We start from the raw sequence: 26,595 nt of genomic DNA, 5'->3' as shown, positions 1-26,595 counted from the left end.
CCCAACCCAGGGCCTTGCACATGCTAGACAAGCGCTCTACCACTGAGCTAAATCCCCAACCCCCCAGATGCATTTTTATTCAAAGTACACCTTTGTTAAAGACTCAGTGTAGACATTTGACAAATGTATCTCTAAAGAAGGGAGTACAGGAGGTGGAGCCAACAAAACTAGCAACAGTGTAACTAGTTACTCCAGTACTGTCCTAGCAGCCTAGGAGAGGTGATGCCGATTTACCCATAGGAAAGACTTAACATGGGTAAGCTAAGCAATTAAGCAACGGGAGAGAAAGAGACTCCAGCTGCCTGGATGACAAATACAGGTGTGAAAGATGCAAGCAAGCCTGAGTACATTCATGAATGCATATGTGTGTATGATGTATGTGTGCCAGTATTTCTATAACAACATTTCTCCATTTGACACAGCAAGACAGCATCAAAGAGGTCCCAATGTGGACAGGAAGAGAATCTACAGGACAGTGGCTCCAGAGTGTGGGCGAGTAAGGCAGGTATGAAACAGTTTGTACACTAGAAGACCTTGGCTAGAGATTTTAATTGCAATGAGTCAGAAATCTCGGCATAAAAGCTTGGCTTGGTATTTCTGGGGCTTCTTAATTTTTTACTTTTGTTTTTCCCTTTTTGGCAAATACAGGCACCACCTGTAACACCTGCAGCCATCTACCCTCGTGTGGGGCCTTCAATTGCTGCCCTGCTCTCCAGAGCAACTAGAGGGGCTGTGGTACAATTGAGGCAGAGCGGTGTTTGTTTATGAAACATCTAAACCAGGCTGGAGAGATGGCTCAGCAGTTAAGAGTACTGACTGCTCTTCCAGAGGTTCTGAGTTCAATTCCCAGCAACCGAATGGTGGCTCCCAACCATCTGTAATGGGATCTGATGCCCTCTTCCGGTGTGTCTGCAACATCTAAACCACTAAACCAGGCAACCCTCTGTTATGGCTTCCTGTGGGTTGTTTGTTTGTTTGTTTTAAATGTGGCCAATAGTGACTTTACCTCAGGCCTCCCTCTGCCTATGACAATTCCAAGAAGGATCTGTGTGAGGAGCAGTCTCTGCCATTTCTCTTCAATCATCAATAACCAGTGTAGAGAGATTCACCCCAAGAGCAAGGTGACACGGTTTTTTAAACACAGGAGCACCACTTAGATGTGGTTCCTTCTAGCAAACAGAGACACCCACATCCAGTGGCCACACTGGCTGTCCTTAAGAGATGTGAGCGTGTCACCAGCACTCACGGCTGCACTAGGATGGTGTACGTTCAGTGCCAAGCGGGTCAGGTTCCAGTTGTGGAACTGTACGGATGGCCCCTGGTAAACACACACGGGACAGTTAATCACAAGAGATTTTTCCAGTTCTCAGGAAGAGCCATTTGTTCACAGCTAAGCTTGATCTCATTGCTGTGTCCCCCACTGACCTTCTCCACACCTGACCTGCTCCTCAGGGTCAGACAGGGTCAGCTTTGCTCAGCATCTCCCCGTTTCTCCCAAACTCGGTTGAACTTAGGGCCTCTACTGCCCACGCTTCACTTGTCACAGTGACTGACTGTGCTGGAGTCACACGTGGATCATCGCCCTCCCTAAACTGTAGGGAACGTGTTATATTTTCACCTTCACAACCTTACACTCGGTTGAGGGTTAATGATATTAACCAGATGAAAACTGAGTTAACCCCGAGACAACCCAAGTGTTACATGTATATGGAATCCCAGTATCACAGACTAAGTCTAGTCAGGGCTGACCACATTCTGTTCTCTTTAAAATCATACTTAGACTGCTAACTAACGGAACCCAGTTTTACTTTCTTTTGTTTGGGTTTTATGTTTGTGTCAAAGCATAGTCTGAAAAGTTTGAATGTCATACAATGGAATAGAGATGCTAACTTTCCTAGTATAAATGAGTAACTAAGGTAAGTCATTACTTGAGAGGAGATAAAAACCAACAGAGCACCGAAAAGGATATTTATTAAGTTTAAGAGCACACTTTCTCTGTGAGCATACCCTTTCCAGTCAGAATAACCCTCATGTAGAAACAGATGGTGACACGGGTGTGGGATGAGCAAAGGCACTAGGATCAAAGATAATCAATCAGATAATGGGATCCAAGAGCACATTAAAGACGAAGCTGATGTAGGTGAGTCCAGACCATTCATCTGTAGCCATTTGTCCCTGATGGCCTTCAAGGATGAATGGATGCTGACTGCACAGCGTCCACTCCAGAAAAAGTCCCTAACAGTTCAAATCCAACAAACCAGTACAGACTGTACTGGCTGGTTTCGTGTAACTTAACACAAGCTGGAGTTACCACAGAGGAAGGAGCCTCAGTTGAGGAAATGCCTCCACGAGACCCAGCTGTAAGTCATTTCCTCAATTAGTGATCAAAGGGGGAGGACCCAGCCCATTGTGGGTGGTGCCATCCTTGGGCTGGTGGTCTTGGGTTCTATAAGAAAGCAAGCTGAGCAAGCCAGGGGAAGCAAGCCAGTAAGTAACATCCCTCCATGGCCTCTGCATCAGCTCCTGCTTCCTGACCTGCTTGAGTTCCAGTCCTGACTTCCTTTGGTGATGAACAGCAATGGGGAAGTGTAAGCTGAATAAACCCTTTCCTCCCCAACTTGCTTCTTGGTCATGATGTTTTATCCAGGAATGGAATCCCAGACTAAGATACAAGACAAAGAGAACTATCTTGAACACACTAAAGTGTGTCATACACTGACATATTAAGTTGCACATTTTCCAGGTACTTCAAGAGCACAATTTGACTTCTGTGAATTTCCAAATCAAATCACAAGACACCATGCCCTTCTGGGTTAGAGATGCTGAGGTGAGCACAGAGGTGCTCCGGCTTTGGGGACGCATGAAAGTGCAGCATATTGATTAAAATCCCATCAAGCAAAGTCCTTCCCACGGCAATTTAGCTCTCGGAGAGGAGGACATTAGCTCAGCACCAAGTGACAGCACGGTTTTGAGAGCTGTGAGGACATCCTGGGGTCACCCAACCATGTGTATCTTGGGACTGACAAGGGGGACTGAATTTACAATATTTGTGAGCTCCATTTTTATTTAATTTTATTTTATTCAGGAAAGATCAGTAAGATGTTCCAAACACTTTCCCATCAACTTTCAGGAGGCCCTATCCAGACGTGGACAAATTGCTATCTGGCTAGAAGTGGATCTTGTCACAAAGGTGGCTACTATGGAATGGAACTCACAACCTGTCATTACCAACATGATGTTATCTGTTTCACTAGTAAAATGTTTGAAGAATCCCCTTTCAGTTAACACAGCCATCCATCCATCCGATCGACGTTCTTGAACAAAGCACTAACTGAAGCATTACCACCAAGAAGTTGGGGGTAGAGGTTCATATAGCTTTAGTCCCTTCCAAAACTCCATGAGCTTTTATTGAAATTTTCTTATTCTGACTCAGTGTCTTGAGTTCCACTTGGTATCATTTCCTCTAGTGCTGCGAAGGGCAGGGAGGGGCGGACTATGGTTCTACGTGAGAGGATATGTCACCAATCCACCATAGCTGGGTTTTCACTATACGCTGGAGAAGTGTGCACCGATTTATCAATGTAACTAGATCTAAAGATTCACTTCCCCTTCTTGTCACAAGAAGACCTTTCTTTTGCAGATCCTTGCAGACAGCAGACCTTTCAGAGCTTGTGTTTAAGACTCAGCCTAAAAAGAAAAGGGACACAGAGGACAACCAACCAACCCACGGAGTGTGTATGCATGCTACCCCAGTTTACAGCCGGCAGCAATTAATCGGCATGCAACTTCTAACACCTACATCTGCAGTCCAGCTGGAAACGGCTGAGGCAATGACCTGATTTAGGATTAAGCTGACAGAGGACTGAAAATGTGAAGCATCTTGCTGCAGCCACTGGCTGGGAGGAGGATAAACAGAGACGACCCCGGGGCCACTTACATTACCATGGTCTGTCTCCTGGCACCAGAGCCTCTTCTGCACCTCTATGTACAGGTTTCTCTCTTCCCGGCAAGCGTGCAAAGGGTTAAAAGCTTTGCACTTTTTACCCTTAGAACACATGGCGTACAGAGTCACAATAAATTCAAAGACGGGAACAGAAGAATACCACACTGGATGATCCGGGAAATGCAAAAACCCACAGTGCCTGAAGATGTGTACTTTATCTCTGACTAATGACTTCTGGCCCTAGCACTTTTATCACCAAGGCTGTACAGAGAGCCCTAACCCCAAACAACCAATTAATGGTCTTACAGAGCCCAGGCACAAAAGCCCCCAAGACCTCAGGAGAAGACGAAGCACCTGGGAGACGAAAGATCACGGGGGCGGGGTTGTGGTGGGGAGTGAATTTCTGAATTTGTCTTCATGTCAGAAGCAGAAGAATTGTTTTCGATGGAGACTTTGGTGATAGAACACAGTTCACAACATAAAATTAAAAGGTGTTTGTTCCAATGCTGTAATAAATGCCACACCAGCAGTTCCCAGAATATAGTCTGGGGAAATCTTAGAGATGTCTGATGTTCTCAAGGGACAGCTAATGTCCGCCTTTGCTTCGGAATTAATTTATTAATAAATGTATTATTAATTTAGAATTAATATTTAATTAATAATATGTTTACCGAGACGGGAAAATTGTAACTCCCAGGTTAGCTTGCACTACCTAGTGAGTTTTAGTCCAGGCTAGCCACACTGGCCTAGACTTTATTTACAACACAAAAACGAACATGTTCATTAAGTGAGTTTATAAACACTGTTAAATGTTTTGTTTTGGTATCTAAATATATGAAATAACATTAGGCATGGCCAACAAGAATAAAAGCATTCTGGGGCCAGTTTCTGAACACCAAAAGGAGAACGGATACTAAGAATTTTAAATTAATCCAGAATTTTCTTGTTTTAGTTCCTTTATACCTACAGGTGCGGGATTTTAAATGGTGGCTGGAGAGGGAAGCCACAGTGGGCAGTGTTGAGCTTCTGCATCACTTGCAAACTGCAAGTTTCAGCAGGAACAGTCCACCCTGCACCTAATTCAATAAAGCTTCGGCTTGTACATAAAGGGTTAATGCGCAGGCAATCTGTGACACAGTCATCCTCCCTCCTCTTCACAGACTACATTCAGAGACTCAGAGGACGCCTACCAGTGCTTAAAGTCTACACTTCCCCTGTCTACGGGAATCTACAATAAAGCTTAAATTTTCAACCTAGGCACAATAAAGAAGAATAGTAATAATCAGAAGTGAGATAAACACAACATAATTAATAAAAGTTAGGTGAAATGGTATTTTCCAGGATAGCTTATTGGGCTGTATTCACGCATCTGTGGACATTAAGAGGATAGGAGCCTATTCATGAGATGAAGAGAGGTGAATGATGCAGGCATCGTGACACAGCCTTAGGCTGATACAGAAGAAATGCTTGAACATAAGCATTTTAATGCTGTCCATTTGGCAACCAACAGCTAAGCGCGGGCAGGAGAGTAACACACACAGTGTGGCTATGCTGGACTAAGGAATGGTTTGTGCGTATTGAGAAGACAGCCCTAGGTTTTATCACACTAGCCTGAAAGGCACTTAGTTTAAAACGCATGACTTGCCAACTTCTCAATTTTCCCATTTAATATTTTCAGTTGGTAACAGAAGCCCTAGAATGTGGTTTATTATGCACTATTATTGTATACTCTGCCAAATAGGTTTGTTAAACAATAGAACAAGAATAATGGACAGGAAACGGGGGCTGGGGGGAAGGTACTGGATAGGTGAGAGGACTGTCGGTGTGTGGAAACTTCTACAGTTTCTGAATTCGAGAACAAGACACAGCTCTCTGTGAGCTACTCACTCATCTAAACCAAAAAACTTACTTTCTCCAGAAGGATTTGTTCTTAATTCTTAGTGGCTTTTTAAGGTCTTCCCACCAGTTAAAGGATAGGAAAGCTGGATGTGTTTCATTTCCCTGCAGTGTTACACAGTAGTTTCCTGGAGACTAAACCATTCCATCCTTCAGAACATTCCTTAAATGGAAAGGTAAGCAACTAACATTAGCTTCAGGAAGTCCCTGAAACTGACCAAATTCACTAGGTCACATACTCCCAGACCAAGCTATAAAAACTCAGCCTCTATGATGGAGGAAGCAGAGCTGTAAAGAAGACTGACACCTGACCAGATAGTTTCAAGAAGCAGAAAGCATGAAGAGATTTAGACTAGCTGGGCTGCCTGGAAGAGATTTAAACCAACTGAACCACCAGGAAAAGATATTCTCCAAACGGTTGAGTTTTCCTGCACCATGCTGGGATGGGCTTTGGTGATGCAGCTGTCTTTGAGTCATTTCTGCTCCTGTAAGTAACCTTTCACCTATATTCCTATAAGTAACCCCAATAAAACTCATTGGTTCACCAAGTTGGACTTTTGGTCTGTTGTGGACTCCCTTATCTGGGGAGAGTAGAAATCGGTGTTGTATCTTCCCAGGAAAAGTTTAGTCACATCACACAGGGCAGCGCAGGTGCAGAATACATGGAGCCATTTGGCCAACAAACACCAGTTGCTAAGTGAATCTGAAACCTCCAGGTGCGGTGGCACTTCACACCTGTGAGCTGAGCCATCCTTTCCCATCAGCCTGTAGGGCAAAGTTGACTTTCCCTTCATGTGCACTGAAGTGAACTATAGTATGTTCCCAGTAGATCAGTTCTACATTGGATCATCGGTGGGCTGATTTTATGAGAAGTATGGAGGGATATATGTGTGTGTGTGTGTGTGTGTGTATACACATATACATGTATGTATGTGTATGTATGCATATATGTATATATACATATATGAATATATAATATACATATGAACAATAACTATGACACTTCAAGAATATTCTATAAAAAATAAAATCATGGGAATTAATAACATCACCATTCATACTGTCAAATGTCCTAAGAGCTAAGATACTCCTTTCATGTGGAAGGATCATTCAGATGGGCCTTAAATTGGTGCATAAAGAACATTTATCTAAAACACAAAATTAAAACTTAAATGTACAAAAGAGAAGTAATGTTCCTTCATCCGGCAGGTGTAACTCAGCAAACATATTACTAAAGGAATTTCAGATAAAATACATTATCTGAGATTTTTCAAAATTCCCATTTGGATATTTTTCATTAAAAAACAAAAGCAACTCCCCCCCCAAAAAACAACAAAAACAACCCCCCTTAAACCTGACATTTGTCACTTTATGACTTAACGTGGATTTATATATAAGAATTCCATGGATGTGTGTGTGTGTGCGTGTGTGTGTGTGTGTGTGTGTGTGTGTGTGTGCGCGCGCGCGCACGGTGACCACAAGAGACAACATGGAGTTACTAAAAATGATAGATCAGGCCAGGTGTAGTGGCTCTCACATCTGTATTCAGCATCCAGCAGACAGAAACATCACACCATACTTGTCTGGGCTAGAGAGCTGTTCAAGCCAGCCTACTCTCCTATCAAAAGCTATCTCACAAAGAAAGAAAATATTTGAATTTACATCGAAAGACATTCATTTTAAGGTTAAGAAAAGTACCGAGGGGATGGACGGATGGCTCAGTGTTCAAGAGCACTGGCTGCTCTCTACAGTGGCCCTGAGTTCAATTCCCAGCACCCACACAGTGGCTCGCCACCTTCTATAACTGCAGTTCCATGGGACCTCATGCCCTCTTCTGGTGTACAAGTGTACGTGCAGATAAAACACTGAAATACACAAAATACATAAATAAAATTTTAAAAAGAAAAATACTGAGTATGGAGAAGGATCTCATTTCATAAATACATATATACTGAGAGATCATAGTTCATCACTTTATTGATAAATAACAAATATAATTATGCTCTTTGTAATGTTTATAAGAACTTGAAGCACCACCAACAAACCTGTCATTTCCATAATAAAAAATATACAAACATTAAAAATTCTAAGTTCCTGACTAATTAATTCATGTTTCCCCCTGTTGAGAGGTTAGTAACCATCTAAAGATATTTCTAAGTTCTTCTCATTCGTAGTTAGCAAATGACAGAAAATTTTACAGGAGAGGCTTTTGCCCTGGGGTTGAACTCTGCTGGGAAAATATTATTCTCAGCACGAGTTTAATTAAATCTGCAGCGACCAGCATCAGGCCTATCAGGCTACTTGGCAGCATGGTGGAAGCCAAGAAAATAAAACCATTATGAAGCAGTTTTTCAACAAGGAAAAGAACACTGGAGACTTTCTGGAGCAGTGTGCTTGAGGAAGGTGTTGAGAATATTTAAATTGTAAACACAATGGTCTTGAACCTGATCTGAACACACAGGGGAAAGCCCTCAAAAATCCAGTCCTGGGGCAGAATCTGCAAGAACAGGGGTCTGGGAAGGCAGCACTAGAAGGCCAAAGCCATAGTGACCTGGGACCTGGGGGACACCACACTGGGAGGTGAGGTTTAACTGCAACAGTGGTGAGCACTTTGCTCTGAGCTGAAACAGACCTTTTAGCAGTGGTCATTGTGATGCTTTCCTTGAAGCCTAAGGGCTTTGATGTGTATGGGTCAACTGGTCTCTCTCTCTCTCTCTCTCTCTCTCTCTCTCTCTCTCTCTCTCTCTCTCTCTCGGATGGAGGAAACTCATGCTTATGTGGCATAGCTAGCAAAGGAAATCTCCCCCAAGGATTCTTAAAACCGAGACGTCAATGACAAGGACGAGAGGGTCAAAGGTAAAGAAACAATCGTTTTAGGAGTCCAGAGCATCACATGCTGACATCCTGAGGTCCCATGTCTCCCATAGGCCACGCACTCAAGGACTGGTCTCCAGAGGGCAGCACTTCTGGGAGGGTCTGGAGCCTTTAAGAGGCAAGGCCGGTTGAAGGCAGTTCAGTCACTGAGGCACCTGTTGAAGGAACTCAGGAGAGCTCTCCCTCTGCCCCCTCCCGCCTCCTTCTCCTTTGGCTATCATGAGGTGACCCATGATGCATTTAGCATGCCACCTCGGTCAAAAGCCAGGCTGGCTTAGACTTAGATTTCTGAACCTGTGAGGTACCTAACACACGCTTACTTACACGAGCATCTACCTCGAGCCTTTTGTCTCACAGATGGAAAGGTGGCACACAGGTGGCACCAGGATGAGTTATATGTGGAACAGCAAAGAGAAAGGCAGGCTTCAGGAGGGCACCAGGTGCAAAAGGACTGTCACAGGCAGGTGGCCTCTGTCCATTCACCTGATGCCTTGGGGCAGGAGAGACAGCAGCAGGGCTTCAAGTATGGCCCCCTGGAATCCCCACGTGAGGACTATTTAAAAAAATAAGAAAACAGCAGCTGCCATAGTCCCGCTTGCCAAGTCTACTCTTTTCCTATTTGTGGCTGTGCTGCGCTACCAGCCACGCTTGCTCTGGACACCTGGTTCTAGCTGCAGAGCAGCCCGGCCTTCAGCAGCCTCCGCCCATCAGTAAGAACAGGGAGAGGTGCCAGGAGGCTACCTAATCCGCCTCTGGCTCTGTTCCACCTTCTGCATTATGGAGGGACGCTATCCCAAGGACCGATGAAGCTGCTGCTTCTCCCCAAACAATACATCCCAGAGTCCTCCCTCCTCACAGGCTGGTCATTTTCAACCAAGCACTGTATTGATTTCGTCCTTATGTTGAAGAGAAAAGGCTCGAGTCCTTTCTGTATTGTTAGCAGCCTGCTTTCCCAGCGGGACCATCCTTCACATGCTCTTACAAGCTACCGCCATCTCTTCTGCCTTCAAACTGCTTCCTCCTCAGCGGTCCCGTCCCAGCTCTGGCTCCTGCCAGCTCTGGATTCTAAGCATAGTTTGTCAATGCTCTCTCACCTTCTCTCACCAAATGACACGGAATGGCTAGTGGCCTACCAGAACTGGTCGCTTAAATAACTCAATGATCTGCCACATTTCTCTTTTTAAAAGTGGTCAATTTATTACTTGAGATTGTCCCCCTTCCTATACATAATATGGAAATGGTCATACGGTAGAAAGGCATCATTTTCGTATGCTTAAAGAAATCTATTTATCATCTTCCTAAAACGACAGTACCCACGCCACTTTGGCCCTCTCAGCTCGACAAGCAATTGATCTGCCTGTCTGCACACAGACCTGCAATGATTAATTACACTGGTGGTCCGGCAAGGTTCCATAAGACCTAACAAGTCATCAATGGAGATATATACAATCTATATGGTTACTTTAGAGCAAATATTGCTAGGGACCCTAAACTCAACTTTGGGAGCCTTGTTGCTCTCCAAATCACTAGGCTGAAACACAAACCCCTTAAAACCTGTCTGTTTAGTTTGAAACTCAGGTAACATCTCCAAAAGTTAAAGAGTCTCATAAAATCTGACTTAGGATTTGAGTTCTAGTCTTGAGAATTCCAAAGCCTATTTCCAAGTAGCATGATCCACTTCTTAACGCCCTACATAGTGTGGACAGATTGGTTTCAAGGTTTAAAACATTATCAAAGACATTATATTATGGAGAAAAGAAAAGCACTTTCTAGTAAAAAAAAAAAAAAAAGCTAATTTGACAGTCCCAGTTACTGTTACACCTAGGAATGCCCATATACCAGAGAAGTTAAGTATAACTAAGAAAGATTGGTATCTTCAGTGAAATTATTTCAAAGTGCCTGAAAAACATAATTTTATTCAAAACGTGAAAACGTGATGTGTTCACTTCCCCCATCCAATGTAGAGCTGCCTGAAAATTCGGCCTTGTTAGCTTCGCTTGAGTGGCAGAAACATTAAACTCCTTTTCATGGTGACTGTTTACGAGGATAGGATGGCTTCCACTGTCACTGCCTAACTATAATCATCTCGTGTGCCCCTTACGTGCTCACTCGGGCCACCGAGCATGTGTGGGGCCCCGGTGACAGTTCGTAGGAGTAAGCTGTCTCCTTCCGCTGTGTGGGTCCTAGGACTGGGACTCAGACCATAGACTTCAGAGTCTTTCTCCACTGAGGCCTCTGGCTGGCGGAGTTGCTCTTTCCTAATGAATTATCCCACAGAGCGCTCATTTGGGAAGACAGCATGGGATCCTGAGATAACTAGAGTTCTCGTCAGCTCTCGTCTTATTCTTCTGTTTTTATTTATTTTGGTAGAGAGACAGAGAGACACAGAGAGCAACACAGTCAGATGCTGGGATGCTCTCCACCAAAGACGTTTATATAAAGGACCCATGCGGGTGCTTAGCAACCATCTACAGCCACAGTTATAAATGAGCATTATTAGTAGTACTATTATTATATCTTTATTATGTCAAGAAAGCGTAAAAAAAAATCCATCCTCAGAAAACACTTCTAAGTGTTTAAATCGTACAGTCACTTAGAGCAGCAGTTCTTTTTTTTTTTTCGGAGCTGGGGACCGAACCCAGGGCCTTGCGCTTCCTAGGTAAGCGCTCTACCACTGAGCTAAATCCCCAGCCCCTAGAGCAGCAGTTCTTAGCCTGTGGGTCACAACCCCTTCGGCAAGCTTCTGTCTCCAAAAATATTTATATTATGATTCATAAGAGTAGAAAATTACAATTATGAAGTCACAATGAAAACAATTTTGTGGTTAGGGTTCACCACAACATGAGGAATTGTATTAAAGGGTCACGGCATTAGGAAGGTTGAGAACCACTATTATAGAGAAAATTAAGTCAGAGATAGTGTAAAAAAAAATAGCATGAATTTACATGCCAGGAAAACAGAACTGGCCTGTGCACACCAGGAGAACAGACACTGATCACAGAGGTTCCTCGATCTTCCCAGTCCTAGCAGACGATCTCTGCTTCAGAACTAGGAGGTCACAGGTCAAGATGTCCCGATTCATCCTGAGAATTATCCAGGCTCCATCCTGGAGTCTTTATTAAAGAACGTTCTTGGAAAACAGTCACTTGACCGGCCCCCGGCTGGAAGAATGACTCAAGTTTCAAACAACTTACTCATGATGAAACTAAACAGGGACACAGCAAGAGACCTTCTCCAAGTTAACCTCACGCAAAGCTCTCAGTGACACCCTGCATAGAGTGGACAGACTGGTTTCAAGGCTTATAGCTTGAGACATGGCACAGCATTCTTAACCTTCCCGATGCTGCGACCCTTTCATAAGTGCTGTTCCTCATGTTGTGGTGACCCCCAACTCTAAAATTATTTTCGTTGCTGCCTCATAACTGTATTTTCTAATGTTATGAACCATGATGTAAATATCTATGTTTTCCAATGGTCTTGGGTGACCCCAGTAAAGGGTCATTCAACTTCCAAAGGGTGGTGATCCGCAGGTTGAGAAATGCTGGCATAGAAAGCCTAAGAACCAAGGAGGCATTTGCAGGGTACCAATGATGCAGAAGTCCAAGGTGAGGCATCCCGTCCCACCCCTGACATCAAAGAAGAACAAATTGCTAGTGGTTTTTCCTCATTTGGAAAGATCAAAACTAATCAGTCCAAAATTTTTAATTATATCAGAAAGAATAGCATAGTTTAAAGTAACGGGATTAAGGAAAATACATATGTAACAATTTCAAGGTTGGACTGAATGACAGCACATGAAGCAAATACAGCAAGATATGAATTACAGAATCTAGATAATGGGGACGTGGGTGCTGGTACCTACTGGCCTCATTTCTGCAGGTTTCAAACCTTTACTTCTATTTCTTGGGTGGCAGATGCAGGAAGATCTCTCTGCGATCCAGACCAGCCGGATTTCTATTGTGAGTTCTCTGCCAGGGTGACACAGTGAGATCCTGTCTTTAAAAAATAAAGGGTGTGGGGGGTTCATAAGAAAATAGTGGGGGGAAATACTACAACAAAGGTGGTGGCAGGTCTCACTTGGACAATATTCAGTCTGGAAGGCAACATACTTTGTTCTTAGTTTGACCCGAGGGACTCAGAGTTCAGAAGTGAAAGGGCCTTAGCATTCTCTAGGATAGTTAATCCCCAGTTTTATGGGTCTATTAAAAAGAATAGAACAACACTGGCAGTTTCACAGTGTTTTCAGAAGAGTAAAAGTACTTGATTTAAAAACTGTCCTTGTGCCCGAGATCATGTGCCTCTACACTTCTGGCTGTCAAATATAACCAACACGTTAATGATGATTCAATTGTCCATCCTCTCCCAAAATGAAGATAATCCTATGTTGCTGTTGCTTTTTTCTCAGTATTTTGGGAATAAGGTTATAAAGGGAAAATGATGGAAACCGCCAATCCAATCCCTCTGTTTTATACCAAAACAAAAAACAAAAAATGGGGGCCAGAACTAGGAACTGCAATACTAGCTATGTCTGCAGCCCCGGGGTAAGAGCCTCACTCCAGACACCGGAGAGGTAGCTGACAGTACAGTCCGTACAGAAACAAAACCCAGGCTACACACACAGGAACACAAGCTTCCTGGCAAGTCACCTGACTGGCTGGCTTTTCAGTGGTGGACTGTTAAAAGTGTCTCAGCGTCCGCAGAGGCGTTCCTGAGCTTTGACGTTATGCATGCAACCACACTTGTGGAATTCTAGTCTAACGCAAGAGCATAAGGGCATGCAGATGAATCGCCACTGTAAGATTGTGGTCCTAGTCTCTCAAATCCAAATGGGCAGCATGAAATTTTATGCCGAAGACTGTGGAACAAGCCATTTTCCTTTGTGTGCTTTTCTTGCCTGGAGATTCAAGATCTGAGACAACCCAAAGCAGGCCTTGGACTTTAAATGTACTGAGAAGACCTGTGTGCGTACCACAAAACGAATATTAGCAGTTCATCAGATTGGACCCGTATCTAATGGGGGGACATGGTATAGACCCTGGGAGATTAAAAAAAAGATAAACTGGAATTTCAGTTTTATAAAACAGGATTAGACACTCGCTGACATAATTATGACTCTCACCAGCCTAGAACTGCCTAAAAAACAGAGGAGGGAAAATACTATGTGTGGACATATGGTCCCACTGAGGTTTGCCACTGTCTTAAGGGCTGCAACACCTTGGTTAATGTGCATTAGAGAATCATTACAACAAGCCCTCAACACATGAGTTCCATGGGTAGCCCAAGTCTCTCCATTCTAGGGTGGAGATTAATGATAAAACGAAAGGTCAGAGTGTAGCCAATGTGTGACCCGTAGGCCATGAGCCCCAGTAGAGATAAGAATGCTACCCAAGAGCACTGCATTCCAAGATTTTTGTACGTTTTATTTTACTAATTTTTTTGGCATTATTCTAGAGCATAAATTTTTAGATTCTGCTACAATGTCAAGAAAGTTGGACGCCCCTGGGTTCCCACAGTCAATCTAAGAGTGGACAGAAATACATAACACGGGTGCCACCCTGAGTCTCAAGACAGGGCAGCCCTTACATTCGAACACAAATAAACAATATTTCAGGTACTATTTGTATTGGAGAGAGCAAGTGCATGCAGCCGCATAGGAGATTTCATTTTAAAATCTCACCTATCAGTGACATCATAATCCTTTTACTTTTAAAGGTTCACTGTTTAGCGCTGATTTGCTGATTTGAAGAATGTATAAAAATGAGGTCGATTCAGCTCTCTGATCTGCTCATATACATCAGAAGTAAATGGGGAACTCCAGTGCCGGTTACTAAATGAGTTACCTATAGCAGAATTCTCTGAACTGTCTGCCCAGCCCACACTGCCACCCCTTCCTTCTTTTTTTTTTTTTTTTTTGGTTCTTTTTTTCGGAGCTGGGGATCGAACCCAGGGCCTTGTGCTTCCTAGGCAAGCGCTCTACCACTGAGCTAAATCCCCAACCCCCATCCCTTCCTTCTTTACAAAGAGCTATTTCCTGTGACAGACTCACAGGTGGCTATGCTGAGATGTGATCTTGGCTCCCTGGCCACAGGCATGGAAGCTAAACATGGACCTCTGTCTGATACAAGCTGAACCAAATCCAGCCTCTTCCCCAGACTCCAGGTTGGAATGGAGGCCTCAGTCAGTCACCCCAGTTGCCTGCTGGCAGGGACAGGCAGATGTGAGGCCAGTGAAGGAAAGGAAGAACTGCTGGTCTGTTACTGAGTGGCTTCTCGGTGCAGAGGTGCAGTTCCTACTGGAGATCCCCTGACCTGCTTGGACTGAGGTGACATTGTCTTCTCTATAGCTCTACAAAGCTGTGCTTCTGTGCCTTATAACCGAGAGCACGCAGCAGCTAAAATGCTAAGCTGCTTACTGTAGCACTTCAAAAGTTCAAACTGATACTGAATACCAGCCATAACAGAGATTAAATCGCACAGAAGTTAAACCTCGCAACGTAAATGAAAAAACATAGTTAGACATTGGACACACTGTTTAATCTTGTCAATTTGATAAGGTTTAGAATCATCACAGAGACAAATCACTGGGCATGCCTACCAGAGATTATACAGATAAGGTTAACAGAGGTGGGAAGAGCCACCCGTACCCCAAATGTGGGACTGGCTTTCCAGACTAAATAGAAAGAAGGAAGCTAGCTGAGCTCCAGCTCTGGTTCCTGACTGCAGATGCAAGGTGGCAGCTACCTCAGGCTCCTGCTTCTATGACTTCCCTACTGTGAGGGGTTCTGTGCCCTGGAGCTGTAAGCCAAAACTAACCATGCTTCCTAGAGTTGCTTCTGTCAGAAATTTTTGTCTCAGCAATTAGAAGAGTAACGAATATACTCACTATATGAGAAAAGTTCTGCAAGGTAATAGGTTAAAGGTTAATGTCCTTAACATATAAAGAGCTCTTATAAATAAACAATAGTTATCTCCAAAGAGTAGACAAACTATATAAATCAGAAAGAATCATCATCCAAATGGCCAATATATGATAGATAATAGAAACATATATGTGAGTACTTCATTTCATCAAGCTTGAGTTTAATGAAGTGCTTCTCATCTTTTTGATGCTTGGCAAACATCAAAGGCTTACTGCTAAATCAGTTTCCAGTCACACATTGCTGACTATAGCATGAAGTGGTACGGCCAGTCTGATAGAATGAATCATAATTATGAATGTGCATGGCTTTTCCCCATCTAGAAATTGTCCTTAAGGAAATAATTAGAGGAGCAGAATAAATCTTAAAAGCCTAAATGTAAATCCCAGATGGGCCAACCACCAGTGATTCATTAATACTAAGCCTTCCACTGAAATATCCGGTGCCCCTCTGGATACTGACTTACAGATGAGTCCAATACATACTCACAAAGATGCCGCCTTCCATCCACTCTTACTTATTAAGATATAGTAAGTCTGATATAGCTCACGTATTAACCGTTACTGGCTTTGCAATTTCAACTTGTTCTTTACAACTTTCCATAGATTACGTATTATTTGAACTTTTTAGTAACACACTTTTACAGTTCTATAACTTATTGTCCTTGTTAGAGGTGAATAGGAGTTTAAAAATGGGCGTAATTTACGAATAGAAAGAAAAGAAATTATTTACAAGACAGGTCAAAACCACCAGAGGTGGCAGTGAGAACTGGGCATGGGTCTTAAGCCTGTCGCTTAAAAGGCGTGCACACTTTTGAATGAGCTTCTGCACTTGTCCTGAATTCGCTCTATGAAATGCACATGGAAAGTACACGGTACAGAGCATGCGCACAGTACAGAGTACGTACACAGGGACATCTCAAGCCGTGACTGCTGCACCAAGCAAACGCTGATGCAGCTAATGAGGTGGAGTGCTGGTGGGGGTGTGGAAATGGGCCAAGCAAATCAAAAGCTGTCCTCGTGTTACCTTCAAAGTGTCTGTGACAGAATAAATTAGAAAGCTGGTAAAAGCACTGAAGGGGACCACTTAGTAAAGGCTCCTCCACTATTACCCTTAACACCAGCTTATGTGATTAGGTCTGTCTGGCATCACGTACACACTTTGCGTGCCACCCACAGTCAGTATGGAACTCGGTAATGACCTAAGGTCACAGAGGCAATGCTATGAATCAGAATCAAAGCATGGTTAGGTAACTGCAAACCCTCCTCCCCCTCTGCTCATCTCCCCATTTGCAGGAGTGGCAAACAGTCTGTACTTGATAAGGCTTTAGTTGGGCACCCCTAAGTCAGTGGTTCTCAACCTTCCCCATCCTGTGACCCTTTAAAGGGTTCCTCACGCTGTAGCGACCCCCAACCATACAATGTCTGTTGCTACTTCATAACTGCAATTTTGCTACTGTTAAGAATTGTAACGTAAATATCTGCATTTTCTGACTGTCTTAGGCCACCCCTGTGAAAGGGTCGTTCCATCCTCCAAGGGGTCACGACACACAGGTGGCCCTTAACTGCTCTCAGTTCTCTTCTGGTGATCTTTACCCACACCCTGTGGTCTTAGCAAGAATCCTGCTGAGGAAGTTTCCGAGGAACTCCTCAGCCTTGCCAACTGTTCGAGCTTGCATCCAGATCTGAGTCTAGCAACCATCCTGCCAGGTCAGATCAGTTCAGTGACTTTTGATCCACTGACCTCTCGCTCGGCTCCTAGACATCGGCCCAGCTATCTAGAGCTGAACCAACTGCTGTGTGTCCACAGAATGAGTGAGGGCCCTTTTTCTCTACTGTGGGTATGTGCAAACATCTTGGGGCATTTGAGAACAGAGCTAATCGCGAAACTATCTGGGGGGAAAATTGTTTGCTTCCCTCATGTTTCCTAAGTACTGAGACTCAAAATTGCCCAGAGATATTAAAAGACTGAAACCACAGCAAAGAAAAGCCTACTTCTGACATCTGAAAATGTGACAGCCCTTGATGCCACTTCAAAGATGGTTGCAAAGGGCAGGCGTGGGCATCGGGCAATGCTATTAGTGCAGATGACGACTGTTTCTTATACATGATGGACCCAGCACGAGACCAGTGCCTGCTGTATAAAGGCAAATAGCCAGGGAAAATAAAATTTAAAAGGAAAAAGAAGGCACCGATGTCACTAGAGGAAAATAACAGGTGCAGATGAACAATGTTTATTTCTCAGAGGAGGGGCATAACTTCACGAGTGAAAAGGCCCATTAAATTAGGCAAATTAGAAAACTCAAGACACTTAAAATTTTTTTCTTCCAAACACTACTAAGAAAACTGTCTTGAGCAATATGTGTTTGAAGAAAACAATCCTGGTCTGCAGGGTTATGTTACCAAAGGGAGTTGCTATTACCAAACCCAGAAAGCCTGCTGTGGTAGAGCAATATTATACATGAGATTGTCTCCCCAAACAGAGCTTTATCACAGATAGTAAACACACCTGTCAGAATGGCTAAATCCAGTTCCAGAAAGCACCAGGAGTCCTGGAAGGAAGGTGATGCATCTGTCTACAGAAATGGCCCCTCACAGGAGCACCACCTTGGAATGAACTTAGCAAGTAGATATTCAGATGTGGAAACTTAAAGCCTTCTGAATGTCACTAGTGAAGCAGAAGAAACAGCTGTAGCCACTCTGGACTTCTGCTTACCTGCAGGTATTTGTTTCAGACAGGGCAGCTCAATGACAGCCCCCACCGTCCTGCTTCTTTTCAGCCTTTCCCACCAGCAGAAAGAAAGCCTTCAGGTCCCTTATATGATGGGCTGGACAGAAAGTTCCAAGGCAGGGCTCTGCAAAAGGGGAGGGGTGTCTGAAAGAAAGAGTGGGTATAGGGGAGACCAGAGCAGGAAAGAATAAAACAGTCTAGGGGATTTCAGAGCTTCAAGACAGAAATGGTTTATCGTTACTGGGGCACACGATGACATCTCATATTAGTAGGGAATGGCCGCCTGATAGCATTTATCGGCAGCTGGCAGTGGGTGGCGTTGACCGAGAGGTAGAGTGCCCAACACATTCTAAGACAAATTCAAATACCTGAGTTGCTATCTGGATCTTAATAATGTTCTTTCAATCACACGTTTACAGTTTAGAACTCCATGAGACTCAAAGAACTTAGGTAATGCTCATTTAACAAAGGTTCTCAAAGTAATGTTTAAGAGGGCTGCAAGTGTGGAAAAAACGATACAATTGTTACTATTGAAAAATGTATCATTAGAAAACTTAAATAATGCTTAATATACAAAATAATGTTTCTCCCAAAAACACTGGCTCAGTCTTTACAGTTTAAGGCCTAGACTCCATGCTTGACTACATGTCTGGGGCTGCCACTTGTGGTTTGTAGAAAAGTTAGTTTAAAAAGAGAGGAGAACCATGAAGGGAAAAAGGTGGATGAGGAAGGAGAAGCCACCATGGGTTATGTGAGCCATAAAAACATGGCCCAGAGGGCTGGCCGAATGGAGCTAAGAGTAGCTCAGATGAAACATAACAGGAGTCTAGCATGGCTGTCCTCTGACAGGATCCACCCAGCAGCTGACTCAGACAGATGCAGATACCCAGCCAAACTGTGGATGAAGCTTGGGGACTCTTATGGAAGAACAGCAGGAGGGTTGTAGGCCCAAAGGGGATAGGAACTTAACAGGAAGACCAACAGAGTCAACTAACCTATACCATTGAGGCTCTCAGCGTCTGAATCACCAACCAAAGAACATGCACGGCCTGGACTTAGGCCTCTCCACACATATGTAGGAGATGTGAGCTTGACCTTCCTGTGGGTGGGTCCTGAACAACTGGAGCAGGAGCTATCCCAAAAGCTGTTGCCTGTCTATGAGATATATCATTCTAGGCAGGCTGCCTTGTCTGGCCTCAGGGGAAGAGGAAGTTCCTAGCCTCACAGAGACTTGATGTGCCAGGGGTCTCTTACTCACTCATAGAAAAGGGACCCCTGGGATGGGCGGAGGATTACTATAGGGATGACCAGGAGGGGAAAGTGAGAGGAAAATTAAATAAATAAAGGTTTGAAAAGAAAGATTCTAGCCCACTAAAACAACGAGCTGACCTCAGGTCCCGGTGCCACAGGGACAACCTATGTGGCATTTGAATTTGTGGAAGCAGAGGGAAGTAGCTACCTCAGTTTCTGGGTCAGAGAGTGACTTTCCCTAGGCAATTTCTGGGTAGACCTCACAGGCTCAGTCAGTGATTTCGAAGCCAAGTTTCAAAATGGAACTCGCTAATGCATGTTTTTAAAATACTGCATTAGCTTTAAAGAGCCTCATGACCCTTAAAGAGCTGTCTGTCAAGTACCCCTTAATCTAGTGCACTGGTTCTCAACGTTCCTAATGCTGTGACCCTTTGACACAGTTGCTCAGGTTGTGGTCTTCCCCAACCATAGAACTATTTCATTGCTACTTCATAACTGTAATTTTGCTACTGTTATGAATAATAACGTAAACATCTGGTATTCAGAATATCTGATATCTACTCACAGGTGAGAGCCGACAATTGAGTGGTTACATTGTCCCCCACAGTAAGAAACTCTTCAAGGAGCCAGAAAATCCCATTAGTAAGTTCCAGAATAGAGGAAGGTCTTCAGTCTTGGTACCCTCTTGACTTATAAGGATTGCTTATTGTGGATTCTCATGCAGAGATGATCTCTTCTTAAAAGGCATTACCAACAAATGACAAAAATAGACCATTTTCTGCCATCCAAAATGGTGGGTTGTCAACATTACAGCTTAAACTCCTTTTTGTCAACATCCTTGTCATCAGGTGATGAAAGATTTCTCTCCTGGTAGGCTTGGAATCGGATGCTTTCTTGTTCCACCTAGGAATGCATGTGTGTTAGCCTATGTATGTGTCTACATCTATGTTGTATACATGTTTATGTATGTATGTACACATATCTTTCTACCTTTTACTATGAGATGTGGTTTTCTTAAATTGCCTAGCATGGCTTTGAACTCACTCTACCTCAGATAGAACTGTATACCTTGTTAATCTCTTACCTCAGCCTCCTGAGTAGCTGAGATCCTCCTGCCTCAGCCTCCCAAGGAGCTGGACAGCCTATACTACAAGCCCTAAGTTCAAGCTTTTGTTAGAGACATAAATAAAGTCTAGGTTCAAAAGCATTCCTCTATGTCCACTAGTTAAATAACCTTCCTGTCTATTCTATCCCTCCCAGGAACCTTCTAGAACAAAGAGAACAGGATTTCTGCCTCCCAGTTCCTCCTCTACGAACAGGAAGTAACTTCTGATCGCCGCCCCCCCCCAACCCATCCCTTCTTTGTTTCAATCAGTTCGAGGTTTGAGGATGTGGTACACATTATGGTATCTCATGAAAGTAGTCATGAGGAGAGAGAAATGATAGTGACATTACCTTGTTAATGACACACCCCTGGGTCAGATGGATGCATCATAATTTGAAACTGTAGAGAGGGACCTCTGGGTTCAGATACAGATTGTATTAATGCGGGCAAGTTGTTTAATTATTTCACAACTGTATTCTCATCTACAAAGTAGATATGATAACACTGTTGTGATACTTTGGTGGCCTAATATAAACTTGAAAATACTAAAGGGTGCCTAGCATTAAGTATATTAGCATTATTATTACTGCAGCACAGTTTAAAAGAATGACATTCGTCAGGAGCCTGAGGAATGGCAGACAGGGCTTCTCTCTAGTCTGGGATACCCAGTGAGAACATGTTCACAGTTGAGTGGGAGCATGTCTACAATACAGGGCTATGAGGAAATGCAATTCTACCCACACTGACTTGGAAGGATGCCCCTGTCACAGTGCTTTATGAAAATGCTACAGAGTAATACCAACTAGGAGCCTGTTTGGGCCAGAATACAGCAGTGTTCATAGGTCCATCCAAACACACTTGGAAAAGCATACATTCCAAACATTTTGTTCCTGGGGCCAGGGGTACAGGATGTTTGCATGAATAAACACGCGTGCAGTCTGTAACTAGTGTTAAGAACAGAAGAAGCCTTTACAGTGGTCAGAGCTGGACATCTCTCATTCTAGCCTAGAATAAGCCAGAGCTCTCAGGTTTCCTCACAGAGTCAAGGAAACAGGCTGGGGGGGGGGGGGAAGTAGGGCCATTCAGCTTCCTATGCCTATTTACCACTGAAGAATTCTTTTCCTCATACTTTTGTGAGGTTTCCCCTTCACAGTGCCAGGCTAGCTTCTACTGTCAGTGATACTGCTCCCTCCCTCCCTCCCTGCCTGCCTCCCTCTCTCCCTTCGATAATCTCACCATTTCCCAGTGCATGACCCAGACCCTCAGGTGTCCACGCTCCACCAAGCCTCCACTGCTCAGGAGCACAGCGGGCACAAGGCCTCCACCTATACAATCATGGGGTCAGACACCTCCAGTTGCTTTTGACCTTGCAAAGGATCCGATGGCGTTTAAACTTATTTTTCAGGCAAGGAACTAGCTGAATTAGCAGGCACTTGTCCCCGACTTTAGGTTTCAGCTTCCTCTTGGAGGTTACAGGCTGCTGTTCCTCCTGTTTCTCCTCTTTCACGCCAGTCTGCCTATGCTATACACACCCACCTGCCCACCCCGCACACCCAATCCTCGGGTTCCTTTCTTCACAAGCCAGTCATCAATCCCCATTTATACACAAGCCCGTGGAGTCACGATCACAGGATGACGCGGGAGGAAAAAGAATTCAAGATTCTAGGCAGAATGATTCGCAAGCCACCTACTTCCTGCACCGGAACTCGGCTTGTAAGGAACCACGCCTGCTGGGGCGGGGGGGGGGGGGGGGGGGATCTGGGCCACCAGAACCGGGTCAGCATGAAAGCGCCGAGGCTCAGGGGAAATTTATTGGTTCTTGGACGAACCAATCAGAGAAGAGAGAGAGAGAAGCCATGCATCGGTTGGGGATGGCCAAGATTACAGAGAGAGTGTAAGGAAAGGGACAGGTGTGCTCGGAGTGGTTTTGGACCCACAGTCACTAGCCTGGGGATTCTGGTCTAAATGCCCTCTTCTTTCCTAGTCTTCCAGTCCCACAAAGCTAAATAGTAATATTAGGTGGGAGAAAACATTACTTATCCACCATTCACACGATGCTTATTAATATAATAGTCAATGGAGAAGTGGCCGTGGAGTAGCAGAAGGACAACGAAACCTTCTCTCCCCGTTCTATGCCCGGCCGTTGCCTAACTCGGTCTTTTCTATTTTTTTTTTTAAATAGCAAATCACCCCAGAGCTCGCGTAATCACAAAAGCTGATTACTAAAATGCTGTATTCGACACCTGAAGTTTCTATCTCCCCAAGGACTGTGGGAAACCGTAGTGGCATTTACTGGTCGCGCGGCATTCACTACCTGCCATAAAGCCCAAAGAGCTCACAGAAAGACCTTTCCGAACGTGCAGTCACGCGCGCATCAAGCCCGCGGCCCCGGGAACACCTCCCGCAAGCATCCACCTCACGCCGGGGAACAAAGATTTTGGGGTAGGGGTGGAGGATTGAACACTGATACAGGTTTTTCTAACGTGTTGCAACTTCAGCAGAGCTGTTTTGCCCACTTTCCCCCCCAAAGTATTACAGACCCCTTATTATCAGAGCAGTCCAACCTCTGCGTTCCCACGGTCCTGCGCCGTTGCCATCCCCCTCTGCCACCCACTGCTGGGTCCGAAAGCCCATACCCGGGGTTTGGGGGGGGGGCGGGGAGAAGGGGAACTGGTCAGTGTAAGCGAAGAGGCTCTCGCCCGAGGCCTGGAGGCCGAGCTGGTGGAGAACCCTAGTGCCCAGAAGCCGTGAGAGGAAGGAGCTGGAACGGGGCGGGGAGGGGCGGCGAGGAGAGCGGGGGCGCCGGTGCACTCACTCTGCGTAGCCCGTGGCCCAGGGCAGCCGCCGGGTCTCCTTGAGGATGAGGATGGGGCGGGCGATGTGGTCTGCGCTGCACTCCACCTCATCCTGAGACAGCCCGAGGAACTCTGGCCGCCCGTACGGGAAGCGCAGGGGCAGGTCCGAGCCTCCGCAGCCGCTGCCGCCGTGCTCGGAGCCGGAGCTGCCAGCCATGATGCCGCCCATGAAATTGGCCACGGCAGATTTCACCCGAGTGAGCATATTACTCCGGCGCCGGGCAGCCGCTGAGCGAGCAGGAGGCGGCGGCCGGCCGAGGTGCAGCGCGGGGCATGCAGGCTGCGGCGGGCGCGGGGCGCACGGGCGGTGGGGACGCTGGGACGCGCGGCTCCGGGAGCTCAGTGCTGCAGGGGGCCGAGCCCCGGCCTCCCGTGCTCCCTGACGACGACGCCGCCACCTCTCCCAGCGACACTTCCGCAACCGGGCGACATGGAGCGAGCGGGCGGCTGAGGAGGGACAGCGAGAGTCCCGGGAACGGCTGGCGGGCGGCGGCTGCCGCAGGTCTCTTCCCCGCCCCCCTGCGCCCCGTTTCTGCGTGCGCGGAGCTGAGCCCACCCGGCGAGCCCGCGGACCCGCCGCTCCTGCTGCCACGGCTACCGCCGTCGAGTCATGTGATGATCAGGCTGCACGGGCTCCCGCTGCCGCTCCGGCCCAGCCTCAGCCCCTCCCCTGCCGGCCGAGCACCGCTAGCTCCGAGACCGTGACCTTAGGGAGACGCAGCCCGGCCTGGTCCGTACCTGAGGAGGAGGATGGGGGCGCTGTGAGCTGGTGGCTGGACAGGTGTTAGGGGCTGTCACATGACCTCAGGCAGCTGGGAGAAGCCAGAAGTGGGGTAGGCACTAGGAGGAAAAGTGCCTTTGACCTCCGGAAAAGAAACTTCGCGAAGACAGGTGCAATCGTGGTGGTGGGCGGTCTCCTCAGTCCGGCGAGGGAAAAAGACAGACCTACCCAGGTGCTGGAGTCATCGCTACACAATGGGAATTCAAGGGTCATTTGAAGTTTTCCCCCAGGCAGCTAGAGAATCACTTTCCTTTTTCTTTATTACCTCTACACGTGTTACTGTCCCTGGCACACACCTTGTTCGGAAGGTAGACTGCTTTTTCTCCTACCGAAAACAAAAGATATCCAAGAAGCCAGGAATACGCCGGGTTGTTTAACAGATGTACACGAGCTCTTTCCTCTAGTACAGCGACAGATGTATCTTTATTACTGCAGTATTTTAACCGCACAAAATTAAGGGCACGTGGAGAACTAAAGAAAAACAGAACACAGCCACCGAATTAAATGTAAACTTAAAAACAAGCAGATGCTTATAATAAAATATATTTTGGTGATCTTATGTTAATTTAAATGTCTTGGGAATAATAAATGTGCTTCTCCACGAGTAACATTTATTAAATATTGGTTTTGTTTCATTAAAAAAAAACCACAAAAAAACTTTTGCCGTAGTACAGGTTTATGCTAAACCGTTTTAAGTCATGTTCCGAGATCTACCATTTAAGACTACAATTTGTGCGGCTCAGCTCTAAGTAGCTCCCTTAGATTTTCAGGAAGAATACAGAAATGCAGGCCTTTATCCTCAGGGAGGGCAGGTTTTCAGTGGTGGTCCAGCTTCGGGAGAGGGGGTGGCCCTCTGGAAGAAGAGCCCAGCACTCCCAGGAGAGAAATTCTGCTCTTAAGCCTGGATAAAGTCCATTGGTTCCTTCCTATCTAGAATCATTTTTTTAAAAAAGGTATTTCCTCCCCGTGACCATTTCACCTTAGGCAGTATTTTAAAGGTTGAGTGAAACACCACTGCTCCCAATGCAGTGGGTTTTTTTTTTGTTTTTGTGTTTGTTTGTTTTTGTTTGGTTTTTTTTTGGTTTTTTTTTTGTTTTTGTGTTTGTTTGTTTTTTTTGGTTTTTTTTTTTTTTTTTTTTGGAGGTGGGGACCGAACCCAGGGCCTTTCGCTTACTAGGCAAGTGCTCTACCACTGAGCTAAATCCCCAACCCCAATGTTTTTTAAAGTTAAATTTATTTATTGTTATTTTATTTACATTGGTGTTTTGCCTGTCTGAATATCTGTGTGAAGGTGTCAGATTCCCTGGAAATGAAGTTGCATAGACAGTTGTGAGCTGCTATGTGGGTGCTGGAAATTGAACTCAGATCCTCTGGAAGAGCAGCCAACGAGTGCTCTTAACTGCTGAGTTACCTTTCTAGCCCTCTCAATGCGTTATTTTAATATTATTTTAATGTTTTTTGTATCAAACAGATGTTAATGTTATTTCAGTCCTCATTCCTTTAATTATAAAATGTGGGTCAGAGGGCTGGACCAGAGTCTCAGCCCTTTAGAGCACTGAGTGCTTTTCTAGGGGTCTATGGTTCAATTCCCCGCACCCACATGGTGACTCACGATCTTTCGAAACTCCAATTCCAGGGGATCCAATCTCGTCTTCTGGTTTCCTCAGGCAACGCCCTGATGCAGTGCCCAGAGGTACATGCAGCCAAATTATCCATCCACATAAAACAAAAATAAATCTAAACCAAAATCCTTTTGAATGGGTCAGGTCTTTAAATGATGGCAATTCAGTTCCTTCTTAATTTTTGCCTGTCTAGACTGTGAACGAATCTCTCGACATGCAAGCTTTTTTTTTTTTTTTTAAACATGCAAACTGCTCATCACAGGCTCTGAAACATCCTGGTACCAAGATAAGCTTAGAGCCCCCCTTTCAAGCATTTCTTGTAACACAGCTTTTAACATTATGGTTTAGATGTTTTAATAATCATGTTTTGTTGAGCTGAGTTTAATATGACTCTTCACATCACTGACCACTTTAGTATGCCTATGAAACTGGATTTTAATAAAAACTTTACTGTCTGATTTATTTTCAATTTCAAAGTAGTAACTGGCCATGGTATATTACAAATAGATAAAATCCAGTGACCCAAAAAAGCAAAGGAGTCTTTAATACCCCCCCCCAATAACCACTTTTGATACTTTCTGTAAGCTTCCCATCTCTTTCCTGAAGTAGGATGTATAGCACA

The 26,595-nt window shown here is 45.0% G+C and overlaps 1 protein-coding gene across 2 annotated transcripts in view; it reads right to left on the bottom strand.

Annotated features, from left to right (window-relative positions):
- The window catches only part of Ppm1h (protein phosphatase, Mg2+/Mn2+ dependent, 1H), a 260,861-nt gene extending 237,019 nt beyond the window's left edge, over positions 1-23,842 (bottom strand). The window contains exon 1 of one of the 2 annotated variants that reach the window (NM_001271079.2): positions 23,531-23,842. In NM_001271079.2, the coding sequence (NP_001258008.1) occupies positions 23,531-23,775 (245 nt within the window). In that variant the 5' untranslated portion in view covers positions 23,776-23,842. The remainder of the gene's footprint in view (positions 1-23,530) is intronic. The other variant, XM_039079145.2, reaches the window with a different exon arrangement.
- Between the last annotated feature and the right edge of the window lie 2,753 nt (positions 23,843-26,595).

This window comes from Rattus norvegicus, chromosome 7 (genome assembly GCF_036323735.1).
Source record: "Rattus norvegicus strain BN/NHsdMcwi chromosome 7, GRCr8, whole genome shotgun sequence".
Classification (NCBI taxonomy): domain Eukaryota; kingdom Metazoa; phylum Chordata; class Mammalia; order Rodentia; family Muridae; genus Rattus; species Rattus norvegicus.
This window is presented reverse-complemented; position numbering and strand designations above follow the sequence as displayed.